Here is a 20811-nt window from a genome sequence, read left to right as displayed (position 1 = left end):
TGAGCTAATCAGTTTGTACACAAGCAGTAGGAGCAGCCAGGAGAAGCCAACACAAGGTACATAATTAATCTAGAAACAGAACTGCTGATGGACCCTAACTAGAGAGGAAGAAAACCATCCAGCAGAACCATGAAACACCGAAGGCCCAGGAAAAAAGATACAGGGCGGGAGCTGTGTTCTCCAATGAACATCGACGAGAAAAGGATTTTACGGCGAGTACTCACAAAATCGTATTTTCTCGCTCGTGTCATTGGGGGACACAGACACAGTGGGACGTCCTACAGCAGTCCCCAAGGGTGGGAACAAAAAGACATCACACAACTAACCGGTTAACATACTGCAACCTGCAGAGAATAGTGATCAGGAATCCATTACTGAGGGAAAGACTGCACCTTACAACCAGATTAAAAGGTGCAGAGATCAGGAAATGGTTGGAAGCACCCAGGAAGTAGGGGGACCCATGATGTATTCGCCACTGGGGTGAGCTCCAGCTCTCCAAGATGACAAGCTGGCCAGACAGGTCCTGAGGAAGGAATGGTAGTCATGAATGCACATCAAGTGAGTAGAGAAGGTATGACCATGGTCAGATGATGAAGAGAACGTTCCCAGGAAGGATGCAAATAGACATAGGACAACCGCCTGACCCCGACAGACCTAGTCTTCTGGGGCAGTAGGGAACATGGCAGGATGAAAATCGGCAGGTCACACCTGCCAGGAGCAGGAGGAAGCCAGCAGGAGTGCTTGTAAACATTGTGTCAACGTACCCAGAGAAGGAAACGATTACAGGGAGAGTGAGAGGGGACTGGTAGAAAACTAGGGAACAACCAAGGGCCAAAGCAATGACCAGTGGACAAACCAGATGGTAACAAACATGTCCAAGACCAATCAATCCAGCTGAGAAGGTTGGTTATCCCAGAGATCAGTACTACTTATTAGTCCAGAGACAGAAGCGCGAACTGGCTATCAACCTGTACAGTCCTGAGTGGGTGATGAAACACCCCTGAGCCTAGGCAGGCAACAGAGGTGGTGCTGCCAGGCAGGGTTATAAGGCAGATATATTCCCTGGAGAGTCTAGAGAAACAGGAGACTGGACTCAGCTAGACAGCTGAATCACCTGAAAAGCAAATGAGCAGAACTGAAAATACAAACATGGCCAACATGGAGACAGGATGGCAAATACTCTTGTCCATAAAAATTATCTGCTGGGGAAAGCAAGGGTGACAGAAGGACCTGGATTGAAAACAGGACTGACCTAGATGACAACATACTGGTATAGGCTTCCCAATGCCACATTTTGGCTCAGGTAGGCCAAAGTCGATATGGATCAGAAAAAAGACCTGACCCACAGACAGCGACTTTATAAAACAAGAATTACCAGGGCTTGTGAGAAGCACCGAAAGGGCAGACAAATTGAGATGCCGGGCTTGATGATGTTTGTAGTGGTGCAAAAAGGCAAAAACACCCCCAACGCCTTCTGTCAGGATAGAAGAACTCGGAGAGGAAGTACCACAGCAGATGTTTACTTCAAAATTATATGCTTCACCTGTAGCAGAACAAGATCAAATAGGGGCTGACACTCGCGTCAGGTTAAAGGAAAACTAGGGCTCCAAACAGTGCCCCAGTATTTGAAGAGAGGATACTAGTATGCAAAGAGGCGGATCGAAGTGGGTGAACTCCCAGCGGAAACAACACGGACGCCTGTGACCACATAAGCCAAAGGGACCAAACAAACAGAAAGGAAATAACTGAGCAATATATGCACAGTCCGGGGACGTGAATCAAAGAGGAGTCGCAAAACAAAGGCATCTGCCCAGAAAGAGTCCCTGAAGAGTGCACTGGATGCACCTGGGTCAGGAATCCCCCAAAATGGAATGGGGTGATCAGTTGCACTGCAAGCCGGCTGAGGCTTCCACTTGGGTGCAGGAAAGCAAAAATCAGTCTACAAGACACCTTTAAAGAGAACAGTCCCCTGTAAGATGAAGGTTGCTTCGGACAGGGTGCAACTGTGGGAGGACCAGAGTATAGATGGCCCCATAGGAAAAGGCCAATAACGCCTGAGATACAGGATAGCCTGTGGCTGTGGAAGAACCAGTTGTTGTCCACATCTTAGGTCTAAACCCATAGTGCAGCAGAAAAAGGAGCTGTTCACAAAAGGCAAGCTGCATAAGGCAAAGCCCGGTCCTTGTCAGCTTGCAATGTGACCTATGGTGCACCTGGACAAACCAATGACCTGACATAGAAATGGGGGGGGAAACTAGGTAGGCTGTACAGCATGGCAGAGAACCATCTACCAACCATAGAACCATCTACCAACAATGAAATAGAACACAAAAAGACAGGAAGGCTTGAGGCTTCCGGTTCCAGCGCGGAGGAAGGACGCGTGTAGCCGGAGCTCCCGTCAGTACCCCGCCTGTAGCGTTCCTAACCGTCCTCAGGACGACCGCCCGACATCTCACCGGCGCTCCGGTGATACCTGCAGCCAGGATGGATAAGTTCCTCCACAAAAGTGCCCCCTAAACGGCTCCTCCGGCGCATCACACAGAGCCGCGCGGGACCGCATCCAAGATGGCGCCCGGAGCAGAGCCAGGAGACGGAGCTGTAGCCAGCATGGAGATCAGCACACAGCCACAGCCAGAACAAGCTGCAGTGCCACAACAAGCCCCTGTACTGCAGGCAGAGGTAACTCACCAACCCTGCAGCCCCTCACCGTCCAACCCCACATCCTCAGCCTTTGATTATAAGCAGCTTGCTGCAGAGGTGGTCAAGCTCATGGCTCCAGAAATACATAAATCTGTGGAGCACACTATCAGAGATGCCCTGCAGCAGATCCAAAAGAAAGTCACAGATCTTATTATTTGAAGATTTCTCCGTGGAAGTTACCAAAAAGAGGAGGGCATTCAGTGGAGTTTGTTCCTCCCTATACAAGTCCAATAGACGATTCCAATTGCAATATCCAGCGACATTGAAAGTATTCCACAATGATGGCTCCTTCTCAACTTATACTTCTCCGGAAGCAGCCGCAGAGGCTCTGGCCACGTCACTGGAACCATCTCCGACCCGAGCACGCCAAAGAGCACACAGCCGTACCCGCTCGCACTCGCCAATGGACACTAGGCGCTCATCTTCCTACTCGAGAGACAGCCGCCAAAAGTCCAAAGAGCAAGCGGAAAGGAAAAGGCGCAGGAGGTCATCGGGACGCCGCACCGATAGTGGCAGATCACCTAGCCCGGACTGAACTTCTGGACCCTACTGACATGTAACGTATAATGGTTGCAGTACAGCTTGACTATTCTCCTGGATCTAAGAAGACCATGAGGTTATATAAAGTTCTGTTTATTTCTTGAGTACTCCGTTTAGCTTGCGGACACATCTGGCAGACAAAGACCGCAATTAAGCTTTACTATGTGCCGGACAGCTAAAGGGGAAAGGGTGTGGGTTGCGGGGAGAAGTTAGTGGATACAAGGAGCTGTGCCATGTTTAGAGCCGGGGAGGATGTCCCACTTTATTTTCTTCGCACATTCTTCAGGCCGCGGGGAGCGGCAGCGTGGCTATGTTCATCCGAAAAAAGGGAGTTCAATACCCAATTGTCGGATACGACATGTGTGTTATCGTTCGTATCGGTTACGGGGACTCACTTGTTCTGTTTTCATGTTTTATTTTTTGGTTATACATTGTACTATTGATACTAGCAATGACGCATGCTGTGCAACACCATTCAATGCTGCTATGTAGAAACTGTGCTTCACAAGCTATGTTCCCAGGGAATAATTTTCGACCTGACCGTTGCCTCTATCTCCTCTCTGAAATTGCCACTTGTCTCATGTGTTTCATGACCACAATACTTATTGGCAATGACTGAGACTATAAAGGTTGTATCATGAATGTGAAAGGCCTCAACTTTTGAAACAAGCGGGTTAAGATATTACGTCACCTTAAGAAATTCCACCCTGACATAGTGTTATTACAAGAAACCCATCTTCTTGCATCTGATTTTTTTCGGATGCAAAAATTTTGGGTTGGGCAAGTTTTTGGCTCAGCGGCAGTGGAGGGCAAAGCGGGTGTGCTTACTCTCATTCACAAATCTTTCGCCTTTTCCCTTTTAAAGCATACCACAGACGTGCAAGGCAGACTTTCACACCTAGAAATAGATCATAATGGAGTGACATATAGTATCTATAATGCATATTTTGATGAGGTAGCAACACACTTACATTCAGATATTGTACCGAGAATAATTTTGGGGGGAAACCTTAACTCCGTACTGGATCCTCTAACTGAAAAGTCCCGCCTTGCCTCCTCCTGTGATTCGCTCACGTGACAAAGTGTTGCCATTATTCTTGGAAACTACCACATTACAAGATAGTTGGAGGTTTTTACATCCTGACGGTTGTGATTTTACACATTTTGCCCATGCCCATCAATCATGGTCAAGGATTGATTATCTATTACTTAGTCCGCAACTGTCAACCAACCTCATAGAGGCGCGCATAGAAGATTTAATTATCTCTGATCACGCATCCATCTCCATCGAATTCCATACAACATCCCCTAAACTGAAGGATTTTGTTTGGAAGTTCCCCACCTTTCTGACGAAAGATGAGTCATTCCAGGAACTTCTTAGGGGTTGGTGGATAGAATTTGAATACCATAATAGCGACCATACCAGCGATCCCACCCTATACTGAGAAGCAGCAAAAGCAGTCATGAGAGGGCGTATAATGGCCCATTGTGCAGCCATAAAGAAGAAGGTCAGGTTGGGATATCTAAAAGCTAGCACAACCCTAAAGGAGGCCTATTCCCAATTTGTGAAATCCCCCACCACGGAGCATAAACACAAATGGCAGGAAGCGAGAACGGCATTTGAGTTATGGATCGAAAAGAGGGAACAAATGTACAGATCACATTTTGAGACTGATCTTTTTAAACAGGGCAACAAAGCTGGCAGACTTCTAGCGAGATTGGCAAAGGGCAAATATGTACCATCTCATATCCCAATCCTTAAAGATCAACAGGGAATGAAAATCACCCAACCGCAGGCGATCAATGAACACCTGCGAAAATTTTATGCTTCATTGTATCATGCCCCCCCCCCCCCGGTAGATAGCTTAAAGGGCTCTGAGTTTTTATGCGGAATGTCCCTACCGACCATTACACCAGAGCAGCGGGAAGCCCTGAACTCTGATGTTTCGGGGGAAGAGGTGGCAGCCGCAATAAAAAAATCTCCATAACGGCAAATCCCCGGGACCGGACGGGTATCCAGGAGAATTTTATAAATTGTTAGCATCCCACATTGTAACACCAATCACCAGCTATTTTAACACCATCCTACATACTGGAAACATTTCACAAGTGGTCAAATTGGCATACATAAAGGTCATCCCAAAATCGGGCAAAGATCTTACAGACCCAGGATCTTATAGGCCCATATCACTTATCAACCAAGCTTATCTCTAAAATCCTGGCTAATCGCCTGGCGGATCTCCTGCCTGACCTCATAGGAGGCCATCAAGTAGGCTTTGTCCGTGATAGAGCAGCAGTCACAAACTTACGCAAGGTTCTCATGGTGCTGGACAGAGTGCAGCACCGACCCCAGTCAGGAGAGCATTCAGCACTTTTCACGTTGGATGCTGAGAAAGCTTTTGACAATGTCAGATGGGACTGGCTGGGGGCGGTGCTGGACAGGTTTGGTATCACGGGTGCTTTCCGAGTTTTTCTATCAGGGTTATATAAGGACCTGACAGCGCAGGTACACACACCGGGAATCCTGTCTGGCCCCTTAGCTCTTGAAAAGGGAACCCGACAGGGATGTCCCTTATCCCCTCTCCTATTTGACTTGGCTATTGAGCCATTGGCCCGGTATTTAGTTGAATCCGATCTTTTTGCCGGAATAAAAATTGGTAATAGCTCGGTAAAAGCCGCTATGTTTGCAGATGACATTCTCCTATTTCTTGTTAGCCCGACAGATTGCCTTGCTAAGATACTGGATTTCCTCCAATGTTTTGGTAGCTTCTCGGGCTACAGGATAAACGCAACTAAAAGTGAAATCCTCCCCTTAGGCCCCTCCCCCCCCAAATTGGAAGCATATTTCCAACCAACTTGGCATACGGACTGCTTCTTTCTCTATCACGTATCTAGGCATAAAAATTGGAAGAACTACTGACACGATTTACCCTCTAAACTATGTCCCTATTATTAAAAAAATCACTTCGGAACTACATCGCTGGCAAAACCTCCCACTCACATTTCTGGGTAGATGCCATTTAATTAAAATGATCAGTTTCCCGAGACTGCTCTATCACTTACAAACACTACCGATTCTATTAAAGCACAAAGATATACAAATTTTGCACAAGGCCTTTTCGTTGTTTATATGGCAGGGCAAAAGACCAAGGATATCTCTGCACAAACTGATGTTGGGGAAACTAGAAGGCGGGGTCAATTTCCCTTGTATCAGAGCCTATAACTTAGCCTGCATTTTTAGACACGTTTGGTTTGCATAGTGCCTCTTATTTTTCCAATCTTGCATTAGAAAAGGAATTAGCCCGTCCATGGGATCTTCGATGCTTACTACACACTGCATTTGCCAAGCTCGCCTATCGAGGTTAAATGCTCCACGCTGTTACGAGACACTATAATAACCTGGAAGGAAGTTAGAAAGGCACATGGCTTGCCATTTCTACTTTCCAAGTACTTACCTCTGGCCAGACATCCAGAACTCTTCCTAGGTCTACATGCTCTGTGGTTGGCTCATTGGGCTCAATTAGGCCTGAGGGTAATAGGGGACCTCATAAATCCAACGAACCATAAGTGGCTCACTATTGCAGAAATAGAAAGTAAATTCCATATCCCTTCCTCTCATCTTCTATATCTCTATCAATTGCACGCATTCTGCACATCTAGAGTAACAAGCCTAACCAAAGAATCACCAAACAACACGTTTGATGATCTTATTGGTCCAGGCTCCAGCAAATTGTCGGTTTCCTTTCTTTATTCAGCTCTTAAGAAATATGTCCTTAAATTGGACAACTCGGCCCTTTTTAAACCCTGGAAACACTGGACACAAGATCAGGATATAACAACTGTCATTTTGTCTGGCTGGGCTAGGGTACGGAGATGTGTGGTTAATGAAAAATGGCGTGAAACCTATTTCAAGTTGATGCATTGCGCTCTCTATGGTTTCAATATACTCCCGTCACCCTCCTTCCCAGACAGAATCACCTCCTGTCCTAAGAGTCAAACCCCCCTTACCAACTTGTGGCACGGGGTATGGACTTGTAGTTACTCAGCCCGGTTCTGGCAAACTGTTGTGACGTATATCCACACTCATTGGAAAGTTCAGTTGACCCTGACCCCACAAGCTTTATTGTTTCATCAACTACGGCCACCTGAGAGTGAGACGCAAATACCACCGCAGTTAGTTAGTGTAGTGTTATTAGTTGCGTTAAGATGTCTGTTTTACAATTGGCTATCTCCAGCTCCCCCTGACATATCTATGGTAGTGTCGCAGTTGAAGATTTTCTTTGGGGTGGATCGATTAGATGCAGAGCGACACAAGACTAAGTCCACCAAAAAATTCTTTCAGAAATGGAGGACTTTTATAGTTACACACTATGACTCGGCCACTATAGCGGACATTATGCGTCCCTTCCGTTTGACGGACTGGTACTGCAGGGCAGATTTAGCCAATTCCCTGGGAGCACTAAAACTTCCGTAGCTAGCTATTATATACTTGTACCTAACTTTATTAGATGTGTCAGTTATTGTTATCTTAGCCTATCGGATAAATAGGTATCACTGTTGTTATTGGTCATATTTAATTTTTTTTTTTTTCTCTCTCTGTTGTTTTGTTTTACCTCCTTCTTTTCTCATCACGTACGCTATACATTTTACAACCTCTAATTATCTGTATGATGTTGTTTATCTGCGCATGTGACCATTCCTTTGAAAAAAATCAAATAAAGTGTTTTGGAAAAAAAAAAAAAAAAAAAAAAAAGACAGGAAGGCTTTACTCGCGAGTACACTACCTGTGCAAGCGGGTAGCATGGCTGGCTGTTGACATTGGTATCCCGAATAAAGTGGGGAAACAGGGTGCGGGATTGTTTATCACAGGCACCTGATGAAGAAGACAGTGCCACAAGGTGACACATGTATTCCATCCATAGAAAAAGATAATATGATTACCACTGTAATCATGTCAGGGAAAAGGTGCGATGGAGGAAGGAACCTTAATACAGCAAAACTATATCGCCTGCGGCCACCGATGTAGTATATGAAGCACTACCTGTGAAAAAGGATGGAATCCATAATACGCCTCAAATTACCTTGCCCTAGGAGTGGTGTATTGAGGTTAGTGTTGTTGCGAGAACAGTTGAAAAGCACAGAAAGAACCCTCTGTGCAGTCCCTTCACCTTGTCTACAAGGGGGAGTAAGGTGGCTAGCAGTTACTAGACAAAGAGCAGACGGATATCAGTAGGTGGTGCTACAGGGCAGGCAGGAAGGGCAACACTGTGGTCGAAGCACTGCACCTCCAGAGAGGGAGCAACATGACTGCTGACGTGGCAATAAGGGGTGTTACCGCAAAAACCCACAAATGTACCACTGTAGCACGAATACTGTACTTGTGCACCTGAGACCAACGTGTGCTGTTGTGGCAACTTACCGTGCCACATGACGGACAGAATAGTACCGATGTAGCACAAGCTTTTTTTTTTATCTATAGAGATGAATGCCCTGACCGCTCCTCTAGACAGGTATCTGATGTAGCAATGGACATGCCATAAGATTGTCAAGATGGAGCCGCTGTAGCATATCTAGCACTGTGGCCCAAATGCATCACCTGTTAAAGGAAAAAACTATGACTGCAGATGTAGCAAAGGTCAGTACTGTGTGACAAGCAGATTGGTCTTGTAGCCAGATTACATCACCTGCAAAAGGGATAGCCAGTGCCATGAGACTGCTGGTGTGGCGATAGCCAGTGCCATGAGACTGCTGGTGTGGCAATAGCCAGTGCCATGAGACTGCTTGTGTAGCGATAGCCAGTGCCATGAGACTGCTGGTGTGGTGATAACCAGTGTCATGAGACTGCTGTTGTGGCGATAGCCAGTGCCATGAGACTGCTGGTGTGGCGATAACCAGTGTCATGAGACAGGCAGGATGGTACTGCTGTGGCAAGACTACTTCACCTATATGCTGGTGTAGCAATAGTTTGTGTCACCTGATAAATCCATGCTATGGGATACAGTGGATGGCAGCACTGTGGAAGAGAGCAATGACTGTCAAGGGTCATGAGATTATTTCTGCAGTGTGAGCGCTGAGTTGATGCCTGTGCTTCAACTGTAGTCCGTACTAGAGGGAGGACAGGCAGAGAGTCTGAGGTGCCATGATATGGTGAAATGAAAAACTCTTCCTTTCATGGCAAGCTGGTCATATTGGGAACTGTTATACTTTTCAACAAACACTAGAGGGTGCCAGAGTACTACATAAGTACTCCACTCTAGTGCTAAATGAGCTAGACATGTATAAATCACTGAATTGTAGAAACCTTTAAAATTATGATCTTTATTACACTTTAATTAAAAATAAAAAACCTTTAACACCATTTCTGCAGTAATTCAGTGCATCCTGTTCTGAACTACAAAGGCGCCCCCTCTAGCTCAATAAATAATGAAGTATATGAATATTTAGGTTTTCTTCTATAAGGGTGCGTTCACACCTACAGGATCTGCAGCAGATCTGCAGCAGATTTGATGCTGTGTTCAGTTATTTAAATGAAACCTGCTGCAGAAAATCAGCTGCAGATCCTGTAGGTGTGAACGCACCATAACTGTATAAATCACTGAATTGTAGAAACCTTTAAAATTTTGATCTTTATTACACTTTAATTAAAAATAAAAAAACTTTAACACACGTGACTCACCACTTTGTCTATTCTACATCGGCCACCATCCTATTACTATACGTCTTAGCCTTTATGTACAATTATCGCATCATGTAAACAGTGTTGTATATATTGCCACAGTTTTTCAACAGCTCTACAACAGCGCTACAAAAAGCTAAAAAAATGCAGAGAGTTTGATCTACAAATGGAAGATATCCCCCTTCTGGAGGACTTAGAGACTCTAGCAGGAGAGAATCAGGTGGAAGGAGAAGGTCCATTTACCAATTTAAAAATGAAAAGCAAAAAAAACCCCTCCAATTGGTGACTACAGCAACATCGATATTTTTGTTAATCTGGTGACAAAGGCGTTCAGAGAACTAGAGGAGAAAAGGGTCCCATCTCAGAATCTAACAAAAGGAGAGATTGCAGCATTAACCAGCCTGGAAAGAGACACGTCCATCGTAATCAAGCCCTCCGACAAGGGGGGCAACATTGTTATAATGAACAAACCAGAATATGAGGAGATGTGTCTGACTATTCTAAGAGATCAAGAATGCTATGCCAAATTATCAGTGGATCCAACAATGGAATTCTCTATACAACTGAAATGAATTTTGGATGCAGCAAAACAAGATAAATTAATAAATCTCACGGAGTATGAATATTTGAAACCAAGGAACCCCCATATTGCAGCATTTTATACGACCCCCAAAGTACACAAAGGATATCCACCTCTAAAGGGACGTCCAATCGTCTCAGGAATTAACAATTTAAGCCAAAATATCAGCCAGTACATAGACAGAATTTTACGTCCATTTGTGCAAACATTACCTTCATATGTACAAGATACAACTGATGTTCTGAAGAGGTTAGAGGATATACATGTGGAGGAGGGGACTTACATAGCGTCATTAGATGTAGAAGCCCTCTATTCTTCAATTCTGCATGAGACAGGCTGTGAAGCGGTAGAATCATATCTCAGCACGAGGGGTGTACAATACACAGCTCATAATAAATTTGTCATGTCTCTGCTAAAATGTATTCTCACCAGGAATTACTTCCTCCTCGGGGGCGACCTCTTCCACCAGCTACGAGGTACAGCAATGGGGAGCCCTTGTGCCCCCAGTTACGCTAATCTGTACCTCGGCTGGTGGGAGGATAGGGTCGTCTTCGGGGAGGAGATGATGATGATGATTTCGTGGTAGCCCTAAATAGAAATGACTTGGGACTAAAATTCACCTCTAGTCTGAGCACACATAAGATGGTCTTCTTGGATTTGGAAATAAATATTGGACCCGAGGGGAGACTATTTACCACTGTACATAGAAAAAAAGACAGCAACAAAAACACTTTGAAAATGGGATAGCTGCCACCCGGTACCACTGAAATCTGGAATACCAGTGGGTCAGTATCTCAGGGTCCAGAGGAATTGTATGACCATCCAGGAATTCAAAGAAAAAGCTCATGAATTAAGAGTGAGACTCAAAAATCAGGGCTACCCAAATAAAGTTCTAAGAACAGCATACCATAGAGCTTTAAACAGTAAAAGGGAGGACCTACATAGTTACATAGTTAATACGGTTGAAAAAAGACACATGTCCATCAAGTTCAACCAAGGAGGGGATGGATACAGGGAAGGGGGAGGGGTGATAGGTTCTATACATATGCATTTATATTATTTTGCTCTAAGAACTTGTCTAGGCTGGTTTTGAAGCCCTCTACTGTTGTTGCTGTGACCAGATCCTGTGGTAGACTGTTCCACAGATTCACAGTTCTCATTGTAAAGAAGGCTTGTCGCCTCCGGAGATTGAACCTTTTTTTCTCCAGGCGGAGGCAATGCCCTCTTGTCCTTTGAGGGGTTTTACCTGGAACATCTTTTCCCCATATCTCTTGTAGGGGCCATTTATATATTTAAATAAGTTAATCATATCTCCCCTTAAACGTCTCTTCTCCAGACTAAACAAATGTAATTCTTTTAATCTCTCCTCATAACTAAGATGCTCCATTCCCCTTATTAGTTTAGTTGCCGTCTTTGTACCCTCTCCAGCTCTAGAACATCCTTTTTATGAATCGGGTTCCAAAACTGGACAGCATACTCCAGATGAGGCCGCACCAAAGCTTTATAAAGCGGTAATATTATATCCCTGTCCCGTGAGTCCATGCCTGTTTAATGCATGACAATATCCGGCTGGCCTTAGAAGCAGCTGACTGACAATGTGTGCTGTTCTGTAGTCTATTATCTACAAGTACACCCAGATCCTTCTCCATCAGCGACTCTCTCAGAGTAACTCCCCCCAGGACATATGACGCATGTGGGTTATTAGTACCTACTAGACCTACTTCTCCCGAAAAAGAAGGGGGAAGGTGATGAAGTCTCAAGAATTATTGGCACCTTTGATGTCAAAGCAGATGAGGTTAAACAAATTCTGCCACAGTACTGGCAAATTCTTAAAATGGACCAAACGATCTCTGATATTATCCCAGAATACCCCCAAATTACGTACAGAAGGGGTAAAAATCTTAAAGACAGACTGACACACAGCTATTTACCGCCAAGGATGATCGATCAAAATTGGATACGAACAACTGGATCATATCGTTGTGGCCACTGCTCAGTATGTCCCTATATGCAGCCAGGTAAGGAATTTCATAGCAGCAGCACAGAGGAACGATATATCATCAAAGATCTAGGGAACTGCTCAACAAAGGGAGTTGTTTATATGCTGACTTGCCCGTGCCCAATGAATTATGTGGGCAAAACTTTTAGGGGCATGAGAGAAAGATTACGAGAGCACATCAGCGATATTAAAAATAAACCGGTAGCTGTTCACTTCAGAGAAAAACATGGAAGTGATCCAGTGGGCATGAAATGCCAAATAATTGAGGTAATCACAAACAAACAAACAAACAAGAAGAAGAGGAGATTGGGACAAAAAGCTCCTAAAGAAAGAAGCGGAATGGACTTTTAGATTACAAACAGTCAAACCTAGGGGATTAAATGATTTCATCTCATATGGCTGCTTCATAGAATGAAGAAGAATCCTAGAAGAGTCAATGACTGTATGAGAAATAATAGGAAGTAAAACAGAGAAGAAAAATCAGTGATGGGCAGATCTACATTGCAATATATACATCACAACCATATGGAGGATGAAAAATTAAAAATTCTAAGTACATAGGGGATTAAGCTGCAATAAGTGGAGTGCATATGCAAAAAAACGCACCTTTTCACAAAAAACGCATGGGGATAATTCACATAGTGCGATTAAGTGTATAAGAGGCTATAACTCTACACAAAAGAATGTGGGAGTTGGGTGAGAGAGACCCTATAGCCCAGAAGGAAAGAGAATGAGTTAGATACCTACCTGATGTAAAGGAATTAAGAATTAGTGGTTACCATGGCAGGAACTAGGAATGAGAACGAGGCTTGGTAGCGGGGATGCGGTCCAACTGCCTTGCAGTATGACTCAATGAGACTCCTCCTCCTAATGTGTCAGTCCGCAGACCTGGATTGGTAATAGGTAATCAGAGGGGTGTGCGGACCACAGGACATGTGATAGAAAAGGGGAGGAGCTAACACATAAAAGCGTGAGTTCACAGCTCAGAGTGCGGCCGCCATCAGAGCCGTACGCACATGTACAGCAAGAGTCTGAAACTATGATGCTAAACAAAGACCCCTGATGAAAAGTAGCGATGGAAACGGCGTTGGGTCCTTAAAAGAAAGACTATATCTACTGAAAGGAAAGTAAAAACTTTACTACTATTTATACTGAATTGCACAGAGTCTCTTGTTTACAAAGCACATCTGCACCATAGGACAAAATAAAAAAGGACTGGCGGGATAGTGCAATCAAGAGCTGTTGAAAAACTGTGGCAATATATACAATACTGTTTACATGATGCGATAATTGTGCAATCAAGAGCTATTGAAAAACTGTGGCAATATATACAACACTGTTTACATGATGCGATAATTGTACATAAAGGCTAAGACTTATAGTAATAGGATGGTGGCCGATGTAGAATAGACAAAGTGGTGAGTCACGTGTGTTAAAGGTTTTTTATTTTTAATTAAAGTGTAATAAAGATCAAAATTTTAAAGGTTTCTACAATTCAGTGATTTATACAGTTATAGAAGAAAACCTAAATATTCATATACTTCATTATTTAGTAGTTCAGAACAGGATGCACTGAATTACTGCAGAAATGACAGAGCCAATAGCAGGCAACGCAAAATGTGCGCTGCTCTGCCATTGGCTCTGCAAAGAAAGTCATGCCCCCTGGAGAAGAGGCCTAGTAAGGCCAGAAACCGGGGGCTAAAGTAGAGACTGCGGCCACCCTGGTCGTGAAAGCTCCGGGACGCCGCAGTTTAACAGCAGAGACCCGGAAGTGCAAGAATCACCCGCCCGGGTTACACAGCGCCTGGCAGAGGTCTCGTTCCTGTAAGACGTCCTTACCAGTCAGCGTGGAGGGGGCGTCGGCAGGCGGGCATTCGGTCGGTGGTGCGGTTGGCATTAGGCGGCAATGTGCGGGCTGCCGTTGCGTTCATGGCCAGGGTGGCCCTGCGTGCTGCTTGAGGCGACAGGTGGATTAAAGGGGCCGGTGGAGAAGCTGCAAGTGAGAGCAGGGCGCCCACCCGGGAGGGAAGAGAGAAGAGGTGGAGGGCTGCATATATGTGCATTTGTCCAAACCATTTACTGACACTGTACAGGAGTCCTTCCTTGCTAAAGTGTCCCTAAGTGGAATAAAAAGGAGGGTGATCCCTGGGGGCAGAGGGGTCTGACATGGCAGGAAATTGCAGGAGCAAGGTCTTGAGGGATGTGGTAGTGGGGGGCTCGGAGAGAAGAGGAGGGGGCCCCCAGAGAATGGGAGAGGGGAAATACTCACCTAGTCTTCTATACTCACCCACTTGCTCCTCTTCTCTTCAGCTCCCCGATGAGACCAGCAGGGTCACCCCTTCAGCGTTCCGCTCACCTGGAGGGGTTTGCTGGTACAGGGGGGAGCACTTGCAGCAGTCCGGGTGACCCTTGGGCTGGTGTGACAGAGGAGCCCGCTCCGGACTCATGATACCACTTTTCTTCATTGAGCTAGGGGTGCTGGCAGCGCTCTGCTGCTCACCCTGCTCGTTGGGGAAACAGGGAGACATGATAGTCTATGTATCCCACCTAAATAGGAGAAAGAAGTAAAATAACAAACTAAAATAATAAAGAGCAGAAACCTGCAGCAACTGCAGGAGTGTCTGCCTCCTACGGACACTAAGCTAAAACTGGTTAGCTCAGTGCCTGCAGGCGGGGTATAGCCTGGTGGGAGGGGTCAACACTTTTTTCTTTGCTTAGTGTCGCCTCCTAGTGGCACCAGTCTATACCCACTGTGTCTGTGTCCCCCAATGACACGAGCGAGAAATTGCAGGAGTGTCTGCCTCCTACGGACATTAGGCTAAAACTGATTAGCGATAGTGTTGCCTCCTAGTGGCACCAGCCTATACCTGCTGTGTCTGTGTCCCCCAAACACACGAGCAAGAAAAGACATTCTGCAAAGCTGCGGTGCCTGGTTGTAAACACCCTGCATGGAGCCAGAAACTTTGGCCATAACACAAAGGCTTGTGGCTCCTTACAATGTGTTTACATCCGGCCACCACCGTTCTGCTACCAATGGCCTATCCGTAGGATAGGCCATAAACAACTTTGCCTGGAAAACCTCTTCATTGGGAATGTATCAAATATTTAGGCAGGAATACACAAAAAAACAGGATTTCTCAATAAAATTGTGTACCAGTGTTTTGGAGTAACTTGGGTAAGGCTTATTACTTCATCAAGGATTTCATTTTTGGCTTTTTCAAACAGTTCATTCTGAGGAAAAGAAAAAAAAACTAACATATCTAAGCCTTCAGCAGTACAGTATCAAACTCCTGTAAGAGTATGAAATGATTCTGTTCAATCTGTCAACACAGCAAAGGCGACAAGTAAGCTGCAGAAAACAGGAAAAGTCAATTTAATATATCTGCTATAGCATCCAGTGGAAAAATTAATAATTCTATTGTTTAAGTGGACAGAGGATGTAATTGTCTAAGGTTTTAATGATAACACATGTATGTATTTGACACATCCAACTCCGCTTTGTGAAGATGCTGTAGATAGCAGCCCATATATGTGATTATAAATTAAGAGGAGAAGCCTCTGTCTAAAACAGTTTAACTAAAGCAATTTCCAGCAGATCTGACATATACAAGATTTGATACATATATTATTATTGAGACCGGACATGCTGATGTAATAAGCATACTATTCAGGAAGTACAATAAATCTTACCCTGTCAAGTTCCCCGCAATCTTGGATAGTTATTTTTCCACTCTGTCTCAAGGTTAAACCGAGTTGCTACAAAACAAGGCAAACAAAACTGTTAACTTGTTAAACTCAATAACCTCCACAACAAATGTCTTCACTTACTCAGTATTACTGTATCTTCTAAGTAAAAAAATGACTACATGGTGAATAAACGTTTTACAGTGTACAAAAAAATCTATAGTTTGTGGGTGCCATAGAGAGATGAGCAAATTTACAGTAATCCGTTTTATCAGCTCATCCGCCTGCTTTCATTTAACTTACTGCCACTATGTGACACTCCTCCCCGGAAGCTGGAAAAGACTGGGTCCAGTTCTAGGAAACTGGGAGAAGTTTTCCAGGACTGGATCCAACTTTTCTTAGAATCCAGGTATGAGCGTCACAGAGGAGCAGTCAGTTAAATGGAAGCAGAGATAACACTTCAGAAATTTGCTCATTTCTACTGCCATATATTTGTTCCATATAGTATGCTCTTTAGCTGCCACTTGAAGATGAATGTTACCTTTAAAAGCATCAGCTTGCTGTTCAACTGAGGCACGGACCATTTTCCAAAAACAATCAGAAACTGCAAGACTTAAGTTCTTAGTAGTCACCTGATGAGCTTTGAGCATCCCTTTCCTAGAAGGTAATCCAAAGCAATGTATAGTTATAACAACAATCTGCGCCGACCACAAAAGCATTTACCCAATCCTCAAGACACTCATGTTCAAAATCTTTAAGTACATTTTAAAATAGTGTTATGAAGGGATTTTTTTGGAAACACTCCCAATAGCGAGTCCACCTCCGAACATAACTGCCACAACAATCTTTAATTCTATGAACATATGCCAGTTGTGCCTAAGCTACTCTAGCTAGTAATCTCCTGGTTTTGTTTCCCTTTCTCAGTACTAATGTTTAAATAAAATGCATCTATTCACAGCCTGCTCACGAAAATATTGGTGCCACTGCTCTGGAGCCTCATTTTAGGATGCCATAAATCTGTCCTATGCTGCCCAAATTTGTAGATCCTTTGTATCCATCAACTTCGCCCAAATAGCAACCCCACAAAGGAGGAAGTATTTTTAATAGGAAACTGAACACAAAATTTGAGGTTAGTAAGGAGAAAGATAGAAGCATCATGAGAAAATATTACTTTACTGAAAGAGTAGTAGATTCCTGGAACAAACTTTCAGCGAATGTGGTTGTAAATCAACAATAATCAAATCTAAACATGCCTGGGCTAAACATATCTACTGTAAGGAAATAATAAAGGAAATATGTGGGCAAACTACATGGACCAGGTGGTCAATTTCTGCCTACAATCATCAGTGTTTTTAATGCAGGTGAACTGAAAAATACAGTTAGGTTAAAGGCACATTGATTCCATTTGAAATCGGTAGCGAAATTAGCAAGAAATACATGTTCAATGATTTTCTTTCTTCTCTTATTTTATTTAAAATATTTAGAGGATTACTTGTTTTGTAGCATCTAATTTATAAAAAAAAATAATAAAACAAGGTCCATCATCTGGTCATAGGTCCTCTCTAGATTGCAAAGGCTGTAGTTATTAGAAAACAAAACTCACTTTAATAGACTTGACCCTTGAAAGAATTCCTCTTCATAGTCTTTGATGGAGTCAATACTTTCATTGCTATTGCCTATGAAAAATGAAACATAATGTATTTGTACATAAAGAAAAATTTGTATCTTAAGTGTTAGTGAATTCTAACAACATATAAACAGTAAACAAACCTAGACCCTCCTTCATTATAGAACACCATAGAAAGAGTACAAATATGATGTAGAAAAGTACCCGAATAACCTTAAAGGGATTATCCCATAACAGTCCGATGCCCACTGATCAGATGCTTATCAACTATAGGTTATTATGGGAAAACATATTTAAAGGCTACTAACATTAAATCAGGACATGCTCAATAAACAGGTAAAGTGTGTCACTGTTGATAGTCTCATATTAATGCAGCACTTTTTTGTGCTAGTTATGAGACGTTTTGTTATGGATCCCAGTCAACACCCGCTCTGATTTCTGTGGGGACAGTATATATAAACCACTTGGCGGCGGGTAACATCAGCTATAATGACATCATATCTTCCAATGGATCTGTGTTGTGCGTGCATTGTTTACATAAGGACAAAGGGGCAAAAATAAACCAACATCCTGGAGCAGGATTTTTATTGCCTACTGGCAAGTACTAATAAAAAAAAAGTAAAATCCATCAAGTGCAGTACTTTCACCATATTCTGTAGCAATGGACTATTCTTACCTTTACCAGTTACAACAGCAAAATATCCAAGAGCTTTCATTGGGAACAATTTGCCTTCAATGATTTGCTGAATCTTTAAGGTTAAAAATAAAAATCAGTATTTTCAGGAGATGCAGCAATACACCATAAGATATTAGCTCATACAAAACTTCACTTACTCGACTAGGGCTGGCTACATTTTTCTCAGCAAGATCTACTTTTGTTAGAACAAAGATAGTGCGTCTGCCTTGCGGATCCATCTGACTAACAAGGTCGGTGACGATACTCCTCTCTGCATCAACAGATCCATCTGTTAAACAAAGAGAGTTTAGTATTTATAAAAGCTACAAGAAAGAACTGCAGTTATGCCCCACCCTCTTTTTTGGACATGTCACTTTAAAAGACATTTGATGTTTTTAAGAGACGTGAAATATTTTCGTTGGTTGGGTGTGTGTTCAGACCGTGCCTGTTTGCTAGAACGAGAGGGGAGAGAAGCTTGTGGCTGAGTACTTCCCTCCCTGTTTTGTGCCTGCCACACAAGACAGCTCCATAGACTGATAATGGGAATTCATCTTGGTGACAGAGCTCAGAGCTTGGTGCGCACTTACTATCTAGTGATATGTTGTTGTATTAAGTCCCTGATAATGACTGATAATGGGAATTCATCTTGGTGACAGAGCTCAGAGCTTGGTGCGCACTTACTATCTAGTGATATGTTGTTTTTGTCAGTCCCTGACAAAAACTCAACACATCTCTATATTTAATATTTTAAACTGAGTGTCTAGTTCCTGGTTATTGCCATAATCCTAGAGATTGGTCTATTACATAAGGGAAATGTATATAACAGCTTCCTTCCTTTAATCAAGGAATAAAAATGATGCCTTCCAATTCTAGTAGTCATCAAAATGCAAGAAGCTTTTTTGAGCGAACACCATGATGATTTTATTCAGGTCATTACCAATGCGTTGAGGTACCAGAACAGTCTGGAAATCTTACATTTTTCTTACTGTCCCCATGTTGCACAAAAAAACAAACAAGACAGATGTTCCCCCTTAGCAATACTGGTGTATCTAGATATAGTGGACGCTATTGATCTCGTCATCGATGAGGTGAAATGGTTTGGATTGGATCTCCAAGCCTGACTATTGAAAGAGATTATCAGATGCAATGTACAGTGGACTTCACAAATGTCCTGGCAAGATTAGTTTATGTTGCAAAGAGGTTAATAATCCCTTAGGGACCCCAGTATGATCAAGTCTCCTACCTTGTATACAAAGAATGATGGCATTTGGGTTCTGCATATAGGCTTTACTAATGCTGAAGATAGTTTCCTTAGTATCTGGGGCCATGCCTGACGTCACAGTCTATAAATAAATTGAGTAATAATGGTAATAATTATTAGAATATTTATTACTTAGAAAGCAAAAATACTTGTAGTACTTACACTGATTACTCCTGGCAGGTCAACAAGCACCATTCTCTGTATTCCCGGGCCCTTTACGCTCAGTGAGATGGTCTGCAAAACAGACAATTTTGTTTCATAGCACATAAGGACTTAAATGTTTATTAACCACTTAATGATGCAGGATAAGTATGCTCGTCCTGCCGCTGTTAGGGGGAAGCAGAGAGGGCTCGCAGCGCGGGCCCTCTCTGCAGCATGTGGCCCCCGGCTGCTATTTGCAGCCAGGGAACACGTGTATTAGCCGGCACGGCCAATTGCCACTGCCGGCTAATTAGCTTTTTAAATGCCGCTATCAAAGCTGACAGTTGCATTTAAATTGTTTGTGTCCCCCTTCCCTGGTGTCTAGTGGGGGGGGACTCCCCCCCCCTCCCCCGCAATGCGGTCGCGCAGGAGAGATTCTTTCTTCTTATTGGCCCGGGGCTCAGCGTCTCACTGACACTGATCCCGGCTTGGCAATCTCTAGATCTTGGCTGCAGCAGCCCAGAGTAATACAGCACTGATCTAATCGATCAGTGCTGTATTAAGTATACTGCACTAATCTCTATCAGAGATCACTGCAGTAATAATAAAAAACCCACAGGGGGACTAAAAGTTAACGGATGAATGAAAAAAAAAAAAAAAAGTGTTTTTATTCATAAAAAAAATCCCCTCCACCAAATTAAAGTTTGAATCACCCCCCCCCCCTTTTCCCATTTTATAAATAAAAATAAACAGACAAACATACTTGGTATCGCTGTGTGCGTAATCGCCCGAACTATTAAATTATCACATTACTGATCTTGCACAGTGAACGGCGTAAACACAAAAACCCACCAAAGTGCAAAATTGCTGATTTTTGGTCACATCAAATCCAGAAAAATTGTAATAAAAAGTGATCAAAAAGCAAGG

The 20811-nt window shown here is 43.5% G+C and overlaps 1 protein-coding gene across 1 annotated transcript in view; it reads right to left on the bottom strand.

Moving 5' to 3' along the window:
* OPA1 (OPA1 mitochondrial dynamin like GTPase) overlaps positions 1 to 20811 on the bottom strand; it is a 106918-nt gene that overhangs the window by 33599 nt on the left and 52508 nt on the right. The window contains 9 exon segments of the mRNA XM_069975060.1: positions 15650 to 15726; positions 16186 to 16197; positions 16199 to 16251; positions 16721 to 16836; positions 17783 to 17855; positions 18483 to 18555; positions 18641 to 18771; positions 19726 to 19825; positions 19906 to 19977. Coding sequence (XP_069831161.1) covers positions 15650 to 15726; positions 16186 to 16197; positions 16199 to 16251; positions 16721 to 16836; positions 17783 to 17855; positions 18483 to 18555; positions 18641 to 18771; positions 19726 to 19825; positions 19906 to 19977 — 707 coding nt within the window.

Source organism: Dendropsophus ebraccatus, chromosome 6 (assembly GCF_027789765.1).
Source record: "Dendropsophus ebraccatus isolate aDenEbr1 chromosome 6, aDenEbr1.pat, whole genome shotgun sequence".
In the NCBI taxonomy this organism is placed as follows: domain Eukaryota; kingdom Metazoa; phylum Chordata; class Amphibia; order Anura; family Hylidae; genus Dendropsophus; species Dendropsophus ebraccatus.
The sequence above is the reverse complement of the archived record's forward strand: the minus strand, read 5'-3'. Positions and strand labels throughout refer to the sequence as shown.